The 19,482-nt window shown below is 37.3% G+C and overlaps 1 protein-coding gene across 17 annotated transcripts in view; it reads right to left on the bottom strand.

Moving 5' to 3' along the window:
* NEK10 (NIMA related kinase 10) overlaps positions 1 to 19,482 on the bottom strand; it is a 264,785-nt gene that overhangs the window by 9,998 nt on the left and 235,305 nt on the right. For 15 of the 17 annotated variants that reach the window (XM_054479800.2, XM_054479798.2, XM_054479804.2 and 12 more), the window contains 4 exons: positions 16,662 to 16,772; positions 4,600 to 4,708; positions 906 to 958; positions 771 to 826 (listed from right to left, as the gene is read on the bottom strand). In XM_054479800.2, the coding sequence (XP_054335775.1) occupies positions 771 to 826; positions 906 to 958; positions 4,600 to 4,708; positions 16,662 to 16,772 (329 nt within the window). Of the gene's footprint in view, positions 1 to 259; positions 439 to 770; positions 827 to 905; positions 959 to 4,599; positions 4,709 to 16,661; positions 16,773 to 19,482 lie in introns of those variants that run through there. The other 2 variants (XM_054479796.2, XM_054479797.2) reach the window with 1 other exon arrangement.

The following is a 19,482-nucleotide window of genomic DNA, read 5'->3' as shown; positions in this document are numbered from 1 at the left end:
TTGTGTGGGATGGCCCTGGTACATGTTCTATATCAACTCTTAGATTTCCCCAGTGGGATCAGGCTTCAATCACCTACAATGCTAATTTGCTTGATTATAAAACCTTTCTTGAATAACTTCATAGTAAACTAATTGTACTCAAATTGTTGTGCCAACGCTATTTCCAAAACTAAAATTATAAAAATTGACGTGATTGATAAAATAGCATATACTCTTAGAACACCAACAATAGCTATATTGGAAGATAACATACAGCTCCAGTAAACAGAGGTTTTTTATTTAGGGTAAACAAATGGCAACATACAATAGCAAAGTCTCTTCTCCACAAATATATCTTAAATTCACAAGCAATGATTCTTTGTTCACTTGCACTTTGTCCCTAGCCTTCTGTGCAAATAGTGGGTAGATTTAAGTGATAGGAGTGAGTTTTCAGCTCTTCTAGAATAAGACAAACAAATATTTGATTTTTAAAAAACCAATCTAGAAATGCTTTTCCATTTACTTATATTTATGATTTTTTATGGGAATAAATTTCTACTAAGCAATCATCCTTTTTGTTTCAACTGAGAATACAGCAACTGTGTCCACACAAAAGATGGGCACATATATTCTACTTATAGATGTATCTAGTCTAAGCAAAGATACTTTATAAAAGTATTTAAAATAAAATCGGAAAAAAATTTCTCTGGAATAAAGGAAAGAGAAATTAGATCTAACATCTGATGACCTCAATTCATCTTTCACAATTGAAAGCAAACTCTAGCTCTTACCTGTTAGATGTAAAATTGTAATAGCCACTTTCCTCAAGGACTTCCTCAATCACAGTCTAAAATTTTAAAAATCAGGTTAGTATTGAATTAAAAGTAACAAAATAAAATCATTCAGAGACACTGCAAAAACCTCACCTGCATCTGTTCATATGTTATTCCTTCCTCCAATTCAAAGCTGGTTGGTAAACCTAAAAAAGATAAATTATGGAAAGTCTGACATTTGGGTTCACATTTTCTTAGTTATTCTTTACTGGCAATTATGACTTCAACCATAGGGCAAACAGGTCAATTTCTTAATGATAAAGATGGAACGAGCAAATTCCAAAGCATCTGCCTTGGCTTTGAATATTCAAGTGTTTTGTTTTTCTTTCTTTAATAACTGACTTCCTTGGGCATGGCCATCACAAAATGATATATGAAGATTAAGGGGCATTGCTCATCGTGTCCAATTAAGTTAGAGGTGTGTGTGTGCGTATGTGTTAAGGGCAAGTGAGGGGTGATTCCAAATGCAAATTACCTGATGGGTGTTTCCTGATTAAGAAACTCTCCCTAATCCACAGGCTAAGAAGAATAAATATATGTTAGAAAGAAAATTGATTCTTACAGGGAGGCATATATAGATGTAAAGAGACCAAAGATCTGACCCTTTCATATAGCTTCCTAGAGGGAAAAAAAAATATTTATTGCCAGAAGACTTTTAAAATGTTTATTATTACTATTATTATTATTATCATCATCATCTTGTAGAGATAGGGTCTCACTATGTTGCCCAGGTTGGTCTTGAATTCCTGAGCTCAAGTCATCCTCTTGCCTACAGCCTTCCAACGTCTGTATATTATAAGCATGTGCTACCATGGCTGGCCAGATTTTTTTTTTACATTTAATTTAATTTTAAGTTCCAGGATACATGAGCAGGATGTGCAGGTTTGTAACGTAGGTAAATGTGTGCCATGATGGTTTGCTGCACCTGTCAACTCATTAGCTAGGTATTAATCCCAGCATGCATTAGCTATTCATCCTGATGCTCTCCCTCCCCTCACCCACTCCACCACCCCAACAGACCCCAGTGTGTGTTGTTCCTCTCTCTGTGTCCATGTGTTCTCATTGTTCAGCTCCCACTTATAAATGAGGACATTTGGTGTTTGGTTTTCTGTTCCTGTGTTAGTTTGCTGAGGATAATGGCTTCCAGCTCCATCCATGTCCCTGCAAAGGACATGATCTCATTCCTCTTTATAGCTGCATGGTATTCCATGGTGTACGTGTACCACATTTTCTTTATCCAGTCTATCATTGATGGGCATTTGGGTTGATTCCATGTCTTCACTATTGTGAATAGTACTGCAGTGAACATATGTGTGCATGTATCTTTATAAGAGAATGATTTATTTTTCTTTGGGTATATACCCAGTAATGGGATTGCTGGGTCAAATGGTATTTCTGGTTCTAGGTCTTTGAGGAATAGCCACACTGTCTTTCACAATGGTTGAACTAATTTACATTCCCAGCAACAGTGTAGAAGCATTCCTATTTCTCCACAGCCTTGCCAACATCTGTTGTTTCTTGACATTTAAATAATTGCCATTCTGACTGGCACAAGATGGTTTCTCATTGTGGTTTTGATTTGCATTTCTCTAATGATCAGTGATGTTGAGCTTTTTATCATATTTTGTTGGCTGCATAAATGTCTTCATTTGAGTAGTGTCTGTTCATGTCCTTTGCCTACTTTTTTAATGGGGTTGCTTTTTTCTTGTAAATTTGTTTAAGTTCCTTGCAGATTCTGGATATTACACCTTTGTCGGATAGATAGATTGCAAAAATTTTCTCTCTTTCTGTAGGTTGTCTGTAAACTCTGATGATAGTTTCTTTTGCTGTGCAGAAGCTCTTTAATTAGGTCCCATTTGTGAATTTTTGCTTTTCTTATAATTGCTTTTGGCATTTTCGTCATGAAATCTTTGCCCAGGCCTATGTCCTGAATGGTATTGTCTAGATTTTCTTCTAGGGTTTTTATAATTTTGGGTTTTACATTTAAGTCTTTAATCCATCTTGAATTAATTTTTGTATAAGGTGTAAGGAAGGGGACCAGTTTCAATTTTCTGCATGTGGCTAGCCAGTCCTCCCAGCACCATTTATTAAATAAGGAATCCTTTCCCCATTGCTTGTTTTTGTCAGGTTTGTCAAAGATCAGATGGTTCCAGATGTATGGTCCTATTTCTGAGTTCTCTATTCTGTTCCATTGGTCTATGTGTCTGTTTTTGTACCAGTCCATGCTGTTTTAGTTACTAAAGCCTTGTAGTATAGTTTGAAGTCAGGTAATGTGATGCCTCCAGCTTTGTCCTTTTTGCTTGGGATTGTCTTGCTGGACAGACTTTATGATGGTTGATCAGAATTTGGTATACCAGCACCTTAACACACTCCGATGCCACCCAAAGCCATGTTGACCAGCTTTCACTCAAACCAATCAACACTGACATGTAGAGGCCTAGGCCACTTCTCTACCAATTCAAATAGAGAAGAGAGAATGGGTTTAGGGTTAAGAAGAGACATGAAAATGTGAGCACTGGTGGCTCATCTTTAAAGGCATTCCCCACAGTACTGGCAGGCTCTGCTGTTTTTGCTTTTGCCCAGCCAGCTGTGACATGGGCCAAGCCTAGTCAGCTCTGGGGTGGGGCATCCAGCTGCCCTGGGAGGAGTTTGTCAACTCACCCTCAGGTTTTTGAGAGACTTTTATCAAAGTTCTTAATTTCATCAGAGTTTCTATGATGTGGAGAAGTTTGACCTGCAGATAAACTTCCCTGTCTTGGAAATGCTTTTAAAAGCAAATGACTTTAAACAACTTTTTATCTTGGATTTCTCAGGGATTATTTTAAATAAAATTCTGCATACATAGGGGTTAGCTTTATCCCAGAAGACCAAAGGAAAGTTTGTCAATTAATTCATGAAATAATTTTTTCAGTCAGCAACAAAAGCACAACAAAAGTGAGCATTTTTTCCAAGCTAAAGAGATGGCAAGTCTTCATTTAACTGCAAAATCTTCACTTCTATCCACTCCTTTATAAACGGTGACATAGCTACCGTTTATAAAGATTCAAAAATTATTTAGGAGTACTGAAACCTCAGAGTAGCTTGAAAGCTTCCTCTTAGAATTCAGATATGACAAGAAGAGTTCATTTATGCTGAGCCCCTACTAATAGACAGGCACTTTTTATTTTTACTCTAATCCTCACTATAACCTTATGATGCAAGTATTTATCCCCATTTTACAGGCAAGGAAACTGGGGTTCAGGGAGGTTAAATAATTGTCCATAGTCAGCTACTAAATGGTTTAGCCAAGATTTGAATCTAGGCACCCAGGTTTCCAGAATCTGTGCCTTTAAATCCCTATGCTATACTGCCTCCCTATGTGAATTTTAGGTAAAAGATAAAAAAATTCAAGGGTCTAACATGGATTCTTCAGGTGAGTTTCAAGTTTTCTCTATTTTGAATATTTAAACTCCTTATTTCTGCTCTTTATCTCCCTACATGCTTTAGGGAATTTGATTTCCCATCATCAGATAAGCCAAAAGAAATAAAAGGAAATACAACTCACCCACACAGATTCTGCTGTTTGCTTATGATATTAATAAATGATCAAGGAAGCTGCCACAACCAGGTAAGATAAATTTCAGGGAATTTCTAGATTCCTACCATATGTGCCTTCCAACTATTGCCATAAATAATCAAAACAAGCTCTATTTAAAAAAAAATTGGAGATAATCTTTTAGAAATAGCTGTTGATCCAAACAATATATTTCTTCATGAAAGCCAGGTTACCCATGTTGATCACTATTACCTGTAGGGTCATTTGGGGACAGGCTGTTTCCACCGGATGAATGATGTAATAAATGGTAATCTGCTGTGAAAAAGTTGGGCTCAATCGGTTCTGGAGATCCCTGAGATAACTGAAATAGAAAAAGCAAAATCACACTTTAGTTTACACTCAGAAGGAAATGGTAGGAGACCTCTGTGTGGGGTTTTTCCTTTCCCTATGTCTCTGCACAGAAAATTTAGTGTTCTGTGGTTTTCAATCCCTTGTAAATAGATAAAGAAATAATCTTCTTTCCAAAAGAATTTATAAATTGGATGCAGCAAAATTACAGTGAAAGCAAGTTAGACAATTCTCTGGTCATATGAAAAAACATACTTTATGGCCTTATGAGAGCAAAAGAAAAATGAATATAAAAATACTGGCATGAAGCTGGGATATCAAGATGTTATTTTTATCAGGCATGGGAGGAATAAACTCCAATTATTCAAAAGAACAATATGTTTAGCCCAAATCACTATTTTTTTTCATGTATCTGCTTTGAATAATTCCTTTTTGTTTGACCAAGGAAAGTAAGTTTCTTTTTCTTTTTTCTTTTTTTTTTTTTTTTTCTGCAACAGCATCAGACTCTGTCACCCAGGCTGCAGTGCAGTGGCACAATCTCGGCTCACTGCAACTTCCACCTCCACGCTCAAGTGATTCTCCTGCCTCAGCCTCCCGAGTAGCTGGGATTATAGGCACCCGCCACCATGCCCAGCTAATTTTTGTATTTTTTTTTTTTATAGTAGGGATGGGGTTTCACCATATTGGCCAGGCTGGTCTCGAACTCCTGACCTCAGCTGATCCACCCACCTCGGCCTTCCGAAGTGCTGGGATTACAGGCAGAAGCCACCGCGCCTGGCCAAATAAGTTTCTTAATACATTTTTCGAAATTACTATTAATTAATTTTAATCTCCAAATATTAATTCCCAGCACTCTGATGGAAAGAGTAATTTGCCAAATGACAGTATTTATTAAAGTTTCAATCATTTAATGCCTTTCTATAAAGCTGAATTTTTAAAGTAGAATTTTAGACCGTAAATGTTTTTCAACCTCCTTTCACCTTTAATTCCAATTATCACTTGGGCTGGCCAAGTTTTAGTACCTAAGTTAATTTTAAAATATAAATTCATAATAATAAGTCAGAAAAAAATGGCATAATTTGTACTATGCTATAGTAGTTAGCTTGTATTCATATACTTTGTTTATGAGTTAAAATACATCATTGTTCAATCACTTGAGAAAACTATTTGCAATATACACTACATTTTAATAATATATGCCTACACTATGACCCAGCAATCTCACTCTTAAGGATTTATATGAGAGAAATAAGTGCATATGTCCCATCAAAAGACATGTATAAGAATATTCATGGCACCTTTTTTTCATAATAAATAAAATCTAGAAAAACCCCAATTGTCCATGGAGAAAAGAATGGATAGATATATATCATGGTGTGTTCATACAATGGAATTCTGCAAAGCAATAAAAAAGAACAAACTATGGATACTCAGAGCAACACGATTCAGTGTTGGAGAAAAGAAGCCAGAAACAAAATACATAGTGTATGACTTCATTCTTACAAATTTTCATCATCAGTGATATGGTTTGGCTGTGTCCTCACCCAAATTTCATCTTGAATTGTAACTCCCACAATTCCCATGTGTCATGGGAGGACCTGGTGAGAGGTAATTGAATCATGGGTGTGGGTCTTTCCTGTCTGTTCTCATGATAGTGAAAAAGTCTCACAGGATCTGATAGCCTTAAAAACTGGAGTTTGCCTGCACAAGCTCTCTCTCTTTTTGCCTGCTGCCATCCGAGTAAGATGTGACTTGCTCCTCCTTGCTTTCTGCCATGATTGTGAGGCTTCCCCAGCCACGTGGAAATGTAAGTCCAATTAAACCTTTCTTTTGTAAATTTCCCAGTCTTGGGTACGTATTTATCAGCAGCATGAGAATAGACTAATACAATCAGACAAAACTAACCAAGGGTAACAGGAATCAGGTAATGATTACATTGTGGCAGGAGATGTAATGTGGCCGCACAAAGGGGTCTTCTGCAGAGCTAGAAATATTCTATATATTGATGTGGGTGGTGGTCGTATGGGTGAAAATGTGTTCATAAAACTTCATGAGGCTGTATATGTACCTCATTGTACTCACTATGCATTTATATATTAAAATATTTTATATTAGCAATTAAAAATTAATTTTTTCCATCAATGTACTTTGGATATTGTAAATACAAATAATTTATGGGTTTCCTAGTCCCCATGTTGACAAACACCTACTAAATATATGATTATATCCATTTTTATCAGTGATAACTGATAACTGAGGTAATTGGATCATGGGGGTGGTTTCCCCCATGCTGTTCTCATGATAGTGTGTGAGATCTCAAGAGATCTGATGGTTTTATAAGTGTCTGGCATTTCCCCTGCTTGCACTCATTGTCTCTCCTGCCGCCCATTGAAGAAGTGAAGAAGTGCCTTCCACCATGATTGTAAGTTTCCTGAGGCCTCCCCAGCCATGTGGAACTGTGAGTCAATTAAGCGTTTTTGCTTTATAAATTACCAAGTCTTGGGCATTTCTTCATGCAGCCTGAGAACTCATCTGTAATATGACAAGATTGTAAGATTATAAATACTGTAATATAGGAGGCCCTGATAGTCACACACTTAATAACTTTCTCATCTGTGCTGTAGGGTATCATGGAGGTAGCCCTGAGCATTCTGTATATCTCATATCCCAGCTTGTAGGTGGCTACAAATAAGCTTTTTAAGGTCTTGTAATGCTGAAAATGATTTCCTGGTATTACCTTTCAAATGACTTCAGATGGAATTTTTCATATGGTTTAGCATAGGAGTAACTGACTGCCTGAAATCTCATCCTAATTATAAAAAGCTTACTTAATTTAATTATTAAGTTTATACCTTGGAATTCTAAAGATTTCAAAGACAGAAAGATATTTAAAGCCTCAAAAAAAATTATGTGAATTGTGACTTGGAGAGGTCAAGATTGCCATTTTAAGATGACAAGGACAAGTCATCTTTCAGGGTTCATCTCAAACCCTGAAGAGAGGAGTTTTCATTTCCAGTGCTTATGTCACACTGGTAGTCTCACTGAGCTTAAGAACTGGAAATTCTTAAGCCAAGAGATCGGCACACGGATGAAGGCAAGGACTAAAACTCATTTTTTGATGAATCCCAGATACACTGACTTTCATTCTAGGAACTTCCCAGAACTACTTTTTGCAGTTCAGTTTCTAGATATACACACTGTTTTAGCAAACTATTTTTTGCCCCCAGTATATGTTAGACTGCATGGTTTATGATCTGAGCAGGATGCAGAAATGATCTGGTTTCTGTGAGACTTGTAATCTGACTAGGAAAACAGGATAATAATGTGAAAAAATAGGGTGATATCATAAATCATGAACCGTGAAATGAAATAGTGATTTGTAAACTTACAAAAAGAAGGGTCCTTCATGAAGACTAGCTTGGTTTTTTTAGAGGTTCTGTAGAAGAAACACTGGAGCTGATCTTTGAAGGATAAATTTAGGTAAATCATAGTAATCAAAGTGGATATTCCAGGTAGGCGGAACTTGGAGGTAAAGGTTGGGCATTGCATATTAATGGAAAAATGATGAAAGGGATATGACATGATTCCATGTTATAGAGATATGAGCATTCATGATGAAATGAGGGAAAAAATTTCCATTCATTAACTTAGTATTTTTAATCAATTATTTTGTGCCAAGCACAGATCCAAACAATGAAAAAACACATTGATGGCCAAAAATTATACTCTTGGAGTTCGCTAACTACTTAGGGAGAAATATGTCTGTGAAATATCCACCTAGATACATGTAAAATTGCAACTGTTCTAAATGCATTGAAAGACAGGTTTGTGGCTTTAGGAAGTAGCAGATAGATTTGACTTAGTCAGCAAAGGCTTCCATGAAAAAGTGACATTTATGCCAAGAGCTGAAAGAACGAGTAAGAATGAGTAGATGGGGTGAGAAGAACATTACAGGCAGAGGAAAAAGCATGTACAAGGCTATGAAGGAAGCAGCATGCTAGATAAACAAATTTTAGAAAAGGCCTGGTGGCTGACGTGGAGACAGCAAGGGGCAAGAGTGATACAAGATGAGTGTGAACAGAAGGGCAGGAGTTAGACCTGATTTTGGCATTTTATACTGAGTTCCTTGAAGGATTTTCTGTGTTGTGTGTGTGTGTGTACAAGTGTGACATGATCTGTTTTGAAAGGTTCATCCTGGATGTAATACACAAAACAGTTTAAGTGGGGTTGGGAACATCAGGGTGAATGCAGACAGACTATTAAGAGGCTCCTACAAGTAAGGGGGGCCTGGAAAGCTGGATCCCAGAGTTTAGATGATGAGACAGAAAACAGGAATCTACTAAGGTTTTTGAGTATGCTAATAAAAAATGCTTAATAACTATTAGTCTGACAAGATAGACTGGAGAACAAGAAGATCAGCAAAGAAGCTGTGACACTAATTCAAGAGAGAAGGGCCCAGAGCTTAGACTAGATGGCAACCAAAGGAAGGAATGGATATGGAAGACTGAATATTCTTATTTAACAATAGTAGCACTAATTGACATGTATTGAATACTTACAACATTCTAGACACATTAGATATTCTATCTGATTCTTACAACTACCCTCTAAGGCAAGTATTACCCCCTTTTACAAACAAGGAAATGGAGAAGGAAAGTAATTTACACAAGAAACATAGCTATTAAGTGGCAGAACCAGGGCCAGAAGCTAGGGCTGTCTTACATCAAAGGTCAGAACCTTAGAGACTACAGACTACTCAGGCATTAATGACTTAGGGGGTAAAAGAAATGAAGCAGAGCAGGTGAAAAAGCGTGAGGTTTAAAGAATGAGCTGAAGGAAAACAGATGCTTTCAAGGAAACTGATGTGGACACAGGAAGGAAGAAGGTGGTGAGTCTAATTCCTGACATGCCAGATGGCAAAGTAAATGTTCACCCAGCAGGTGGAAATATGGAGGACACAGCAGAACATCTTTAAGCAGAGGCCCCAATGGCTGGATGAGGCCATGAGATGGTTCAGTAGTCCAATGCCAGTGTTGTGTGAGCCCTTTTGTTGCCTCATGAGCATTCAGCTTATAGTTGTACCTCTTTTTTAGCATTCAAACTCTGTCTGAAAGAATGTGTAAGAGCCTCCTTCTGAGTTGACATAATAGGGCCCTCCTGCTCTGAATAGACACCTACAGTTCTAAAGAGCAAATGACTGAATATACTTTTGAACTAAACTAAGTAAATATATTAAGGAGAACAGACTGTATCATTGTTACTACCTCTCCCCCCAAAAAACATTGATTTTTGAGCAAGTATTGAGCAATTTTATCATTTATTTGGTCAATTGAGAATATAGTACTTTCTAGGCAAAACCTAAATGGAAAAAAAAAGAAAGAAACTATACATGTAATATTCATTAAATTTCCCAAACAACATCTTTTTCATATGATAAAATAGGGTTATCCTCGCTGTAGAACAATTACACACAATATTGGGGAATCTAATCAACTGAGGTAGAACTCTGAAGGAAACTGAGCCAAACATAAATAAAATGAGGTGCCAGAAGTGAGAAATTTTTCAACACATTTCATCACTCTGCACTCGCCAGTCTTCTGGTCTTACTTCCCTCAGATTTTCCTTATCTTCTTTGACTGAAATACACTATTATAAGATACAACATATTGCCTAATTTTTTTATCTTTTCCAACCTACAGCTTCTCCATATGAGTTTTTATTAGCTTTCTATGGGACATTTTGTTAACAGAAATGTCCAGTATTCCTACTTACTATTTTCTTATACGTACACACACAAATGCACATATGCATGTGGACCCATACATGCATGGCACATCACTGGCTCCACCACACTTTCTAAGCCCCAGGGATGTACACCTCACCCTCATCCCCGTTTCTGCCAAAAGTATTCCTGTTGCTGTGGTGTTTACATTTCCAGCAAGGATTGTGTTCCTAACAGAAAATCCCTAAACTAAAAGAAGGCTGAAAAACCACTGTTCTACACTACTTACAACCAGGAGCTCATCCTCCCAGGACCTTGACTCAACACTAAAGGTGATGTCAAGGAAGAGTGAATGGTGGCTTGACCTGGCTGGGCAGGAGAGCACTGCTATAGGAGCTTCTCTACTTGTTCACAACAGGTTGCTGCCGGGCACTGCTGATTCACAATGCCTCCATGGGGCTCTAATAAGGGTTGTGCAAATCTAAGTCATGATTATTATATGCATAAAGAGCCATTAATTCAAGTCTGAGCACCTAAGCAATCTGCCTACTTGGAAAAGAGCTGAAAACCTGGAGTTAGGAATTAAAGGAAGTGCCAGCTGCTAAATAAAGCAAACTTGGCCTTGCTGATCTGCATTGAAGCAGAGATTAGGAACTAAACAGAAATGTCAGAAAGGCCCATGCCTACAGGAAGCAATCTGGGTAATAACATAGGGAAAATGTTACTGGGTTTTGTCTGGGCTTTCTTATCAAAAGCGTGATCTATAGAATTACAGCATCTGTAACATAAGGGAACTAGATAGAAATGCAGAATCTTGGGTCCAGGATACAATTGCATCTGGATAAATATTTGGCCTATTAGACAACCTGTCTTTCTAATAAAAAGTCTCAAGCCTGTTGGATATACCATAAGTTCACAGTGGGCAGGTACTATATTTTATAGGTTTGCCACTCAAAGTGTGTCCCTGGATCAGCAGCAGCAGCAGCCATCACCTGGAAGATGATTGGAAGAGCACAATCTCCACCCTTCCCCAGACCTACTGAATCAGAATCCACACATTGACAAGATCCCCAGATGATTGATATAAATAATAAAATGTGAGAAACACTGATCCTACCAGGCCACTGATTCTCACCCTTGGCTGCAAATTAGAATCACTTGGGAGCAAAAAAAAAAAACAAAACAAAACCTTAATCCAACTCCTAGACAGCCAACTAGCCCCTATTGTGTCTTAGTGCAAATTAGAAAAAGTCACTCCCTTCTTCCAGAGGACGCAATCCCAGTCAGTCTCTTCATACAGGCGCTCTTGAACAGAACATAACCTGTCCAATTCTAACTGGCAGCTTTGATGGGAGAGCTGTTTTCAAAATGCTAATGCCCAGTAATTGAACTAGAAGAAGCCCGGAATACACTAAAACAAACAAACAAACAAACAAAAAACCCATAAATATTTTTATTATAAAAAACTTCAAACATTTACAAAAGTAAAGATAACAATTCAATGAATTCCACGTACCCATTACCCAGTTAAAACATGTTCAATCTTGCTTCATTTAAATCTCCCCCACTTCCCTCCCTACCTTGTCTCACTCTCAAGAATTGGAAAGCAAATCCTGTACAACATATCATACTATCCATAATATTTCAGCATGGCTCTTTAAAAAAGATGGATTTCTTTTTTAAAAAACAAAACCACAATATAATTATCCCACCTAAGAGGTTATTGATTCCTGAATACTGTCATGCACTGCTTAACAACAGAAATCCATTCTGAGAAACACATCATTAGGCAATTTCATCATTGTGCAAACATCATAGAGTGTATTTACATAAAACTAGATGGTACGGCCTACTACACACCTAGGCTATATGCTAGCAATAGGAGCAATAGGAGCAAAACTATGCAGCATTTTACTATATTAAATGCTGTAGGCAGCCACAACACAATGGTAAGTATTTATGTATCTAAACATATTTGAACATAGAAAAGGTACAGTAAAATTATGCTATTATAATCTTGTGGGACCACTGTCATATATCCAGTCTGTCACCGACCAAAACATCATTATGTGTTGCATGACTCTCTAACAAATATATAATCAATGTTTTAATTTTCCCAACTTTCTTGTAAATATATATTTCAAACATTTTTCGAGTTTCTATGTTTAAGTCAGGAAGAAATAATTCCATATATTGCAAGTGGTTATTTTCCCTAAAATGCTTTAATCTTTACAGGCAATCCCTCTCCTCTTCTCCACACTCTTTCTCTCCCTGTTCTTTCCTTCTTCTCTCCTCCTCCCCTCTTCCTGAAATTTATTTATTGAAGAAAACAGGTCACTTTTCCTATGGATTTCCTAGCTGGATTTTGCTGATTATCCCCCTGATGTCATTAAACGTGTTCTCTTGTCCCCTGTATTTGCTGCTAATAGATAGCTAGATCCAGAGCAGGGACTGACAAACTTTTCCTGTAAAGGATCAGATAGTAAATATTTTTGGCGTTCCAGGCCATATGGCCTCTGTAACCGCTATTCAACTTTGTCTGTAAACAAAAGCAGCCATAGACAGTATTAAGTGAACCTCTGCGGTTGCGTTCCAACAACACTTTATTTACAAACACAGGCATCAGAAATGATTGGCCTGAGGGCTGTAATTTGCTGACTTCTAATCTACAGCCTTAATCAGATGTAGATTCAAGCTTTTAGCAAGAATATTTCATAGACAGTGCTGTACACTCCCATCAGGTGGCATATAATGCCTGATTGTCCTTCTTGTGATGTTAACGCCCATTGGTGATCATATCTAGGTGCTATCATTTAAACAGGGACTGCAAAACGGGAATATTCTTTTCCCTTTGGCACTTATTAGCTTAAGTACTTCTACAATAAGAAACTTTTCCTCTCAATGATTTTGTTAACATGGGATAGAATTCATAAACGAAAGGCAAAATAAAAGCTTTCTTCTTTCCTATGTAAACAATTTTCAATATAATAAGCTGGTTACTTGGCATCTTCCAAAGGTAACCAATGAGGAATTCTTTTTTTCTTTTTTGGTATTATGAACTCTTGGGTTTAAACCTTATTTACTGCTTTCAATTTATTATTCTTATTGATGTTCCAATTATCCCATAAATAGCCAGTGGGAGCCTCTTCAATTTGGCTCCTGAGAACCTTTGATATACTCTCAGTAGTCCTTGACACCATACTTACTATGCTATCTGTATGTCCAAATATTCCAGTCAAATCAGCTATATCCCCAAGGAGTCATGGGTGGAGGAGCTTATTGCTGCTTGATTAGTTTCTAGACTATTTCGATGAAAATATTAGGAAATGTGTATATTTTTTAATAGATGAGATTTATCATGAACTCATATTCATTCATACTGATACTTCCAATTCCAATTTAAATGAATCACTTCTATCTTGCTTCTGTTTCCCCTTTCCTTCATGCTGAAAATCTAGTTCCCAAAGGTACCTAGACAATTACTTGGTTGCTTTAGTCCCCTCACAATTCTAGCCAAGATTGAGCGGGCTGGATTGAAGACCAACTTAGGTGAGGTATAAATAAAGAGCTTAATTTCTTAGAAAAGGGCTTTTGCACTTTTTGAATCTTCTGTATCCTTCTGGGTCTTAGGCTATTAATAAGTAGAAACAATCATCCCGTAATGGTTCCTTCAAACTAGGGACACAGGGCCCGTGGATTTTAGAAGTTTCAGTGACAAAGGTAGAAATCAAGTGCATTTATGGGCTGTCACCACTTACCGCTCCTATGGCCCTGCTATGGGGTGACTGTGTCAGTCAAAGGCTAATTGGCCACTCCTCTATGGTTATACAGGGAATGAAAAATCCATTTATGAACAAAAGTTGTTACTATCAAAAGATTATAAAAGAAAGGGGGTAAAAATGGAGGTCACAAACTCTTCTCATTTAAGTTTAGATGAAGGCAGGAAAGCTACATATATGAATATATTTTATCAGTATACCAATAAAGAATAGAACAACTATATATTATACAGAATATATATTAATGTATTATATATCCTATCTCCAATTATTAAACATTAAGTACCTACCACATGCCAGGCACTGTGCAAGGCCCTGGGGAATCAAAGATAAATAAGACACACCCACTAACTTTGGGGGAAACAGAATGTAAGGTAGATAAAAAGCTATTTACAACATGATAATACAGGTGAAAAAGTGGATTTTACTCATAGAGAAAGGTAAGATTAATTCTGGACAGGGAAAATTAAGAAAGGTTTTTTTTGTCAGAGCTATTTTTTTTTCAGTTCGGTGGTAAAGAATAGGAAGTGTTTTAAAATCCCAAGCTGAGGATTTCTTTAGCACCCAGGAGGCCTGCCTCTCTGACTAGGAGGATACACCCCTATGAAGGTATCATCCAACTTCATGGGGAGATGGTGCAAGCCTGAAGCTGCCTGTAGAGGAATGGAACCACACCTCTGTTGATCATGAGCCCTAAAACAATATATAGGGCCTTTCCCTACCTAAAGGTCCATACTAGATGTCCCAAAGACCACCATGGGCTTGTAGTATCAGACAAGAGAACCATGGCGGTCTTTACAGGAGAGTATAATCTGCCTCTTAAACAAGTTAACAATAAGGATGAGTCTATTCCTGAGGGTTCTCTCACCCATGCTTCCCAAACATCTACTAACACCCTATCAATTCCTGTTTTTATTTTCCCAGACGAGGTGTATCAGAAGGTAAATGCCCAATGAGAGATGCTGCCACAATACACAGGAAGGAAGACAAGGAGTGGGTGGGGGAATTTAACAAACAAACAAAATCTTCTCTATCAGGAGAGGAAAGAAAGTGAGGAAGAGTTGCAAAACCAAAAACGTAAGTAATAAAAGAGAAAATAAAAAGAAGCACTGATGGAAAATCACTCAGTGGGAGTTGAAGCCACCTTTATGTCTCAGACAGTTTGTAGCAGATGCTTTCATCTCATAAAAGTAGGATTTCTGTTGAAATAAGTCTATGCTCAAACCAGATTATTCTGACCTTAATAAGAATAAAAAATAAGAATAAGAGTTATATGACCTTAGTAAGAATAAAAAACCAAGCAACATATTATCTTTTCATGGGAGATTTAAGCATTTATCTTTTAAAAATGTGTTTATTATGATACAATATACAAATATCATAAGATAAATATCTGAAGCCTCTTCTACTGCTTTGATCTCCTTCAGCTTTGTTTCTTGGCCCTATTTGCCAACACAACCCAGGAAAGAAACCTTGCTCTCTAATCTCTGATGGAGCAGGCTTTATGTTTTGTTTACCTGCAGCTGTGTCTTTTTCCCCCATCTGTTTTTGGTGTATGTGCAGATACCAGTGATGTGAGACAACAAAGCTAAAGCATGTTTTTTGCATTTCTTATCAAAGAGCCTATCATATTTTCTAAATAATGAGTAAGTTAATGCTGAAGCTTTGATGCATTAAAGGAACGTGAAACCTTAAAGGAAAAGTTCACTGGCAGCATGACTATGCTACTCATTTAAAAATATGATGAAACTTTTTAAAAAATATGAAATCAGAGTGGTACCAATTGTCTTTACCTAGGTGGGCCTGAATTGCTTGTACCTTGGGCCTTTCAGGGGAGCTTATGGCCACTTCCAGGGCTGTATTGAAAGGTCTACCAACCAGGACAAAGGGATTTTCCAATATCAAGTTTTGTTAACCAGAGGTAAACAATTTTCTTTCTGCCCAGTTGATTTAGTATTTTTGTAGTTTAGTTGCTATATGTATGGATAGAAATGTCTGCTAGTATCTAAGGTCTAGAAGATTGTAGAATATCTAAGATGGAAAGAACCTTAGAAATAGTTCAGTCAGCTTTCATAGATAAAAAATCAATGGCCCCAGATGGTTAAATGACTTCTTCAGAGTGACAAATCTCAATTTTGGAGCTTATTGAAGATTATTCTAATAAAATATCAGAATATAATCCTCTAGAAGAGGCTAAAATATACACATTTCAAATTAAATATTACTTTTTCTTAGGAAAACATACAAAAATACTGAAAAAGCTATCCATTTGTTATCTAAAAATAAGGGCCACAGAAATAGAGAAAATCAGAAGCAAAGACATATCCTCAATTTAGTATCTAAAGCAGCAATAAGAAACTTTAACAGAGGATAGAGCTTAAAGTACGAAGTAAAGAAGGTATAAAATGTACCTCTTATGATGTGGTTTTGTCAGAAAAAGAATTCCTATATACAGAATACCATACCTTTTTGATTTCAGATTTCAAATTACAAGGGTTACTCTGCTGGCTGAAGAGGGATTTCTTGAATCTCTCTATAACCCTTCTTTTCAAATTATGGTGCAAAGCTGGAGGAAGCTGCATGAAATAAGAAAACAATCATTATAAACAAATTGTTAACACTACACAGCTGACTACAAAAAGCATTCACTGAGGGCCCATGTAACAATACTCACTCAATAGGACTATGTAAGAATTTAAATTTTACTGCAAATAGCATGACTAGATGCTATAATTTTTTACCCTGCGATTCAGAAGGAATATATTATTTTGCTCTTTTTCAAATGGCTGCTTCCGTTTATCTTATTGTTTCTTCATTGATTGATATTATTTTTCGTTTTACAAATTATTTGTTAATTGCACACATATACTGAATTTTGTGAAGAACAGTCTTGACACAGAATGGTGCACTTTTATCAGATGTTTAGGTGCTTATAATATGCCCAGAACTATGCCAAACACTGTAGCCGTGGTACTATAGGATCTGACACTTTGGACCAGGAAACACGTATCTGCATTAGTAGTATATATAGTCAGATGCCTGTCTTGGAGTGCTCCTGAAAATTCAGCTGCAGAGAGGTCAGATTTAGGTACCAATCATTCCAGAAGAAAGAGAGGATAGATTAGCATATATTAAGACCAGACTAGGATGAGTTACATTTAGTAAGTGAGTAGTAGAAAGTCATGGTAGGACCTTAGAAAACATGGTAACAAAAAAAAAATGGGGATTAAAAAAATGATTTGTCATGCTTTGTAGGTTGGATCTCTATAAGAAAATCAAAAGTCCTGGAAAGCACAGAAAGATGAAGTGACATTTAGAAGAAGGATAATAGAAAAGAAATTGGGTCAGGATTAAAAGGGTCTCAGAGTGGAAATAATATTTGGTTTTGTTTAAATTACGGAGAGAACTTGAAGGGAGAGAAAGAGGAACCAGTCAGAAAAAAGAGGGCTAAGTGGAAAGGAAAATGTGATAGTAAGAGATCTTAATATTAAACAAGAATATAATTCAAAGCTCAGATCAAAAGAAAGAAGAATGTATCAGAAACAATTATTACCCCAACCCTGCTCTATTTTCCAGGCTCCTTTACAGGCTTAGTTAGTACCATGTGACTACTTTTGGTCAATAAAAATGATGTGTGTCACTCTGAGGATAAGACAATTCAAAGTCAGTGTGTTTTCTCCACCACTGTCCTCCCTACTGCAAGGAGCTTGGCATTACCATCCTATTCTGACTGCACAGCCACAAGAAGGAACAGGGCCACCTGAGCAGCCCGAATAGAACTGAGTAAGAAACCTCTATTGTGTCAAGCCAAGGAATTTCAGGGTGTAACTGTTCGTTCAGCATAACTTAACCTTATCCTATTTACGCAAGTTTTGTCAGACAGGACATATAAAAGATAATGGCAGAGCAAAGAATAGGGCCGACAGGGAGGGGCTCACAACACTGATTGCAGGGCCAAATAAAAACTTTTCATCATCCCAAATACAGTAGAATGTAGGGCCCATTATGAAGTACTGTAATTATATAAAACAGGAAAATAATTCAATTGAAAAATGTTTTAAAAAATATATCTTTGGCTGGGTGCAGTGGCTCACGCCTGTAATCCCAGCACTTTGAGAGGCCGAGGCAGGCGGATCACCTGAGGTAAGGAGTTCGAGACTAGCCTGACCAACATGGAGAAACCCCATCTCTACTAAAAATACAAAATTAGCCGGGCATGGTGGTGCATTTCTGTAATCCCAGCTACTCGGGAGGCTGAGGCAGGACAGTCGCTTGAACCCGGGAGATGGAGGTTGTGGCGAGCTGAGATCATGCCATTGCACTCCAGCCTGGGCAACGAGAGTGAAACTCCATCTCAAAAAATAAAAAATGTATCTTTTATCCTAGTGTTTGAGTCAAAATAACTTAATTAGCAAACAAATAAGACTCTTCTGGAGATACTGAAGCACTTCAGTGTACTTTGAAATGTTTTGTAGGTTGGCAGCACTGAGTCTTCTCTGACCTGTTTTCAGGTCAATATTATAGTTTCTTTTGCCTTAATCCAGATGGGATCCCTCCCTCTGCTCCCAGCAAATAGTCATAATTATTATTGTCCTTTCACATGAAATGAAAGGAGGAAATTAAAAAAAATGTGGAAGAGAGAGAAAGAAAAGAGAGAAAGGGGGGTGCAGGGAAAGAGAGAGAGATTTCTCAGCATTAAGGAGCAAATCGAAGACAGATGAGAAGGAAAATGAGTATAAATGATATCTGTGTGAGAAAGAGAATAGCAAAAGAGAAACGAATTTAACTTAGAATAGAAACAGACATGTAGGCGAGGAGCATGTGCATGTATATTCCTAGCAGGGAGATGGGATGGAGTGATGAGGGGACCAGAAAGTGCCTGGACAGAGCACAAGTTTGATAATTCCCTTTTGTAATGCACCAAAAGTTGCCACTTCCCCAAACCAAACACCAGAGAGCAGTGTTGGCCCAGAACCCTCTAGCTGATGCCCAGCTGACTGCAAGCGGCTGTCAAACAGAAAGGCAGCGAGTCTTCTCTGCTATGACAAACTTTTGAAAGTGTGGAACACCAGTGGGCTCACAGCTCCTTCAAAGGGGACTTAACCCACTACTGGAAGCTATGAGTATCAGATTATTAATTCAGGTACTCTGAGAATTCTTGCGATTTATTTAACTTGAGAAGCCTCTAGTTAACTTAGAATTGTTTTTACTACTCCTGATGGCCTGAATTAAGCCTCAAAAACTCATCATTTGAGTAAGTTAACATTCAGTCAACTTAAGCTGCAT

This window comes from Pongo pygmaeus, chromosome 2, assembly GCF_028885625.2.
Source record: "Pongo pygmaeus isolate AG05252 chromosome 2, NHGRI_mPonPyg2-v2.0_pri, whole genome shotgun sequence".
NCBI lineage: Eukaryota > Metazoa > Chordata > Mammalia > Primates > Hominidae > Pongo > Pongo pygmaeus.
This window is presented reverse-complemented; position numbering and strand designations above follow the sequence as displayed.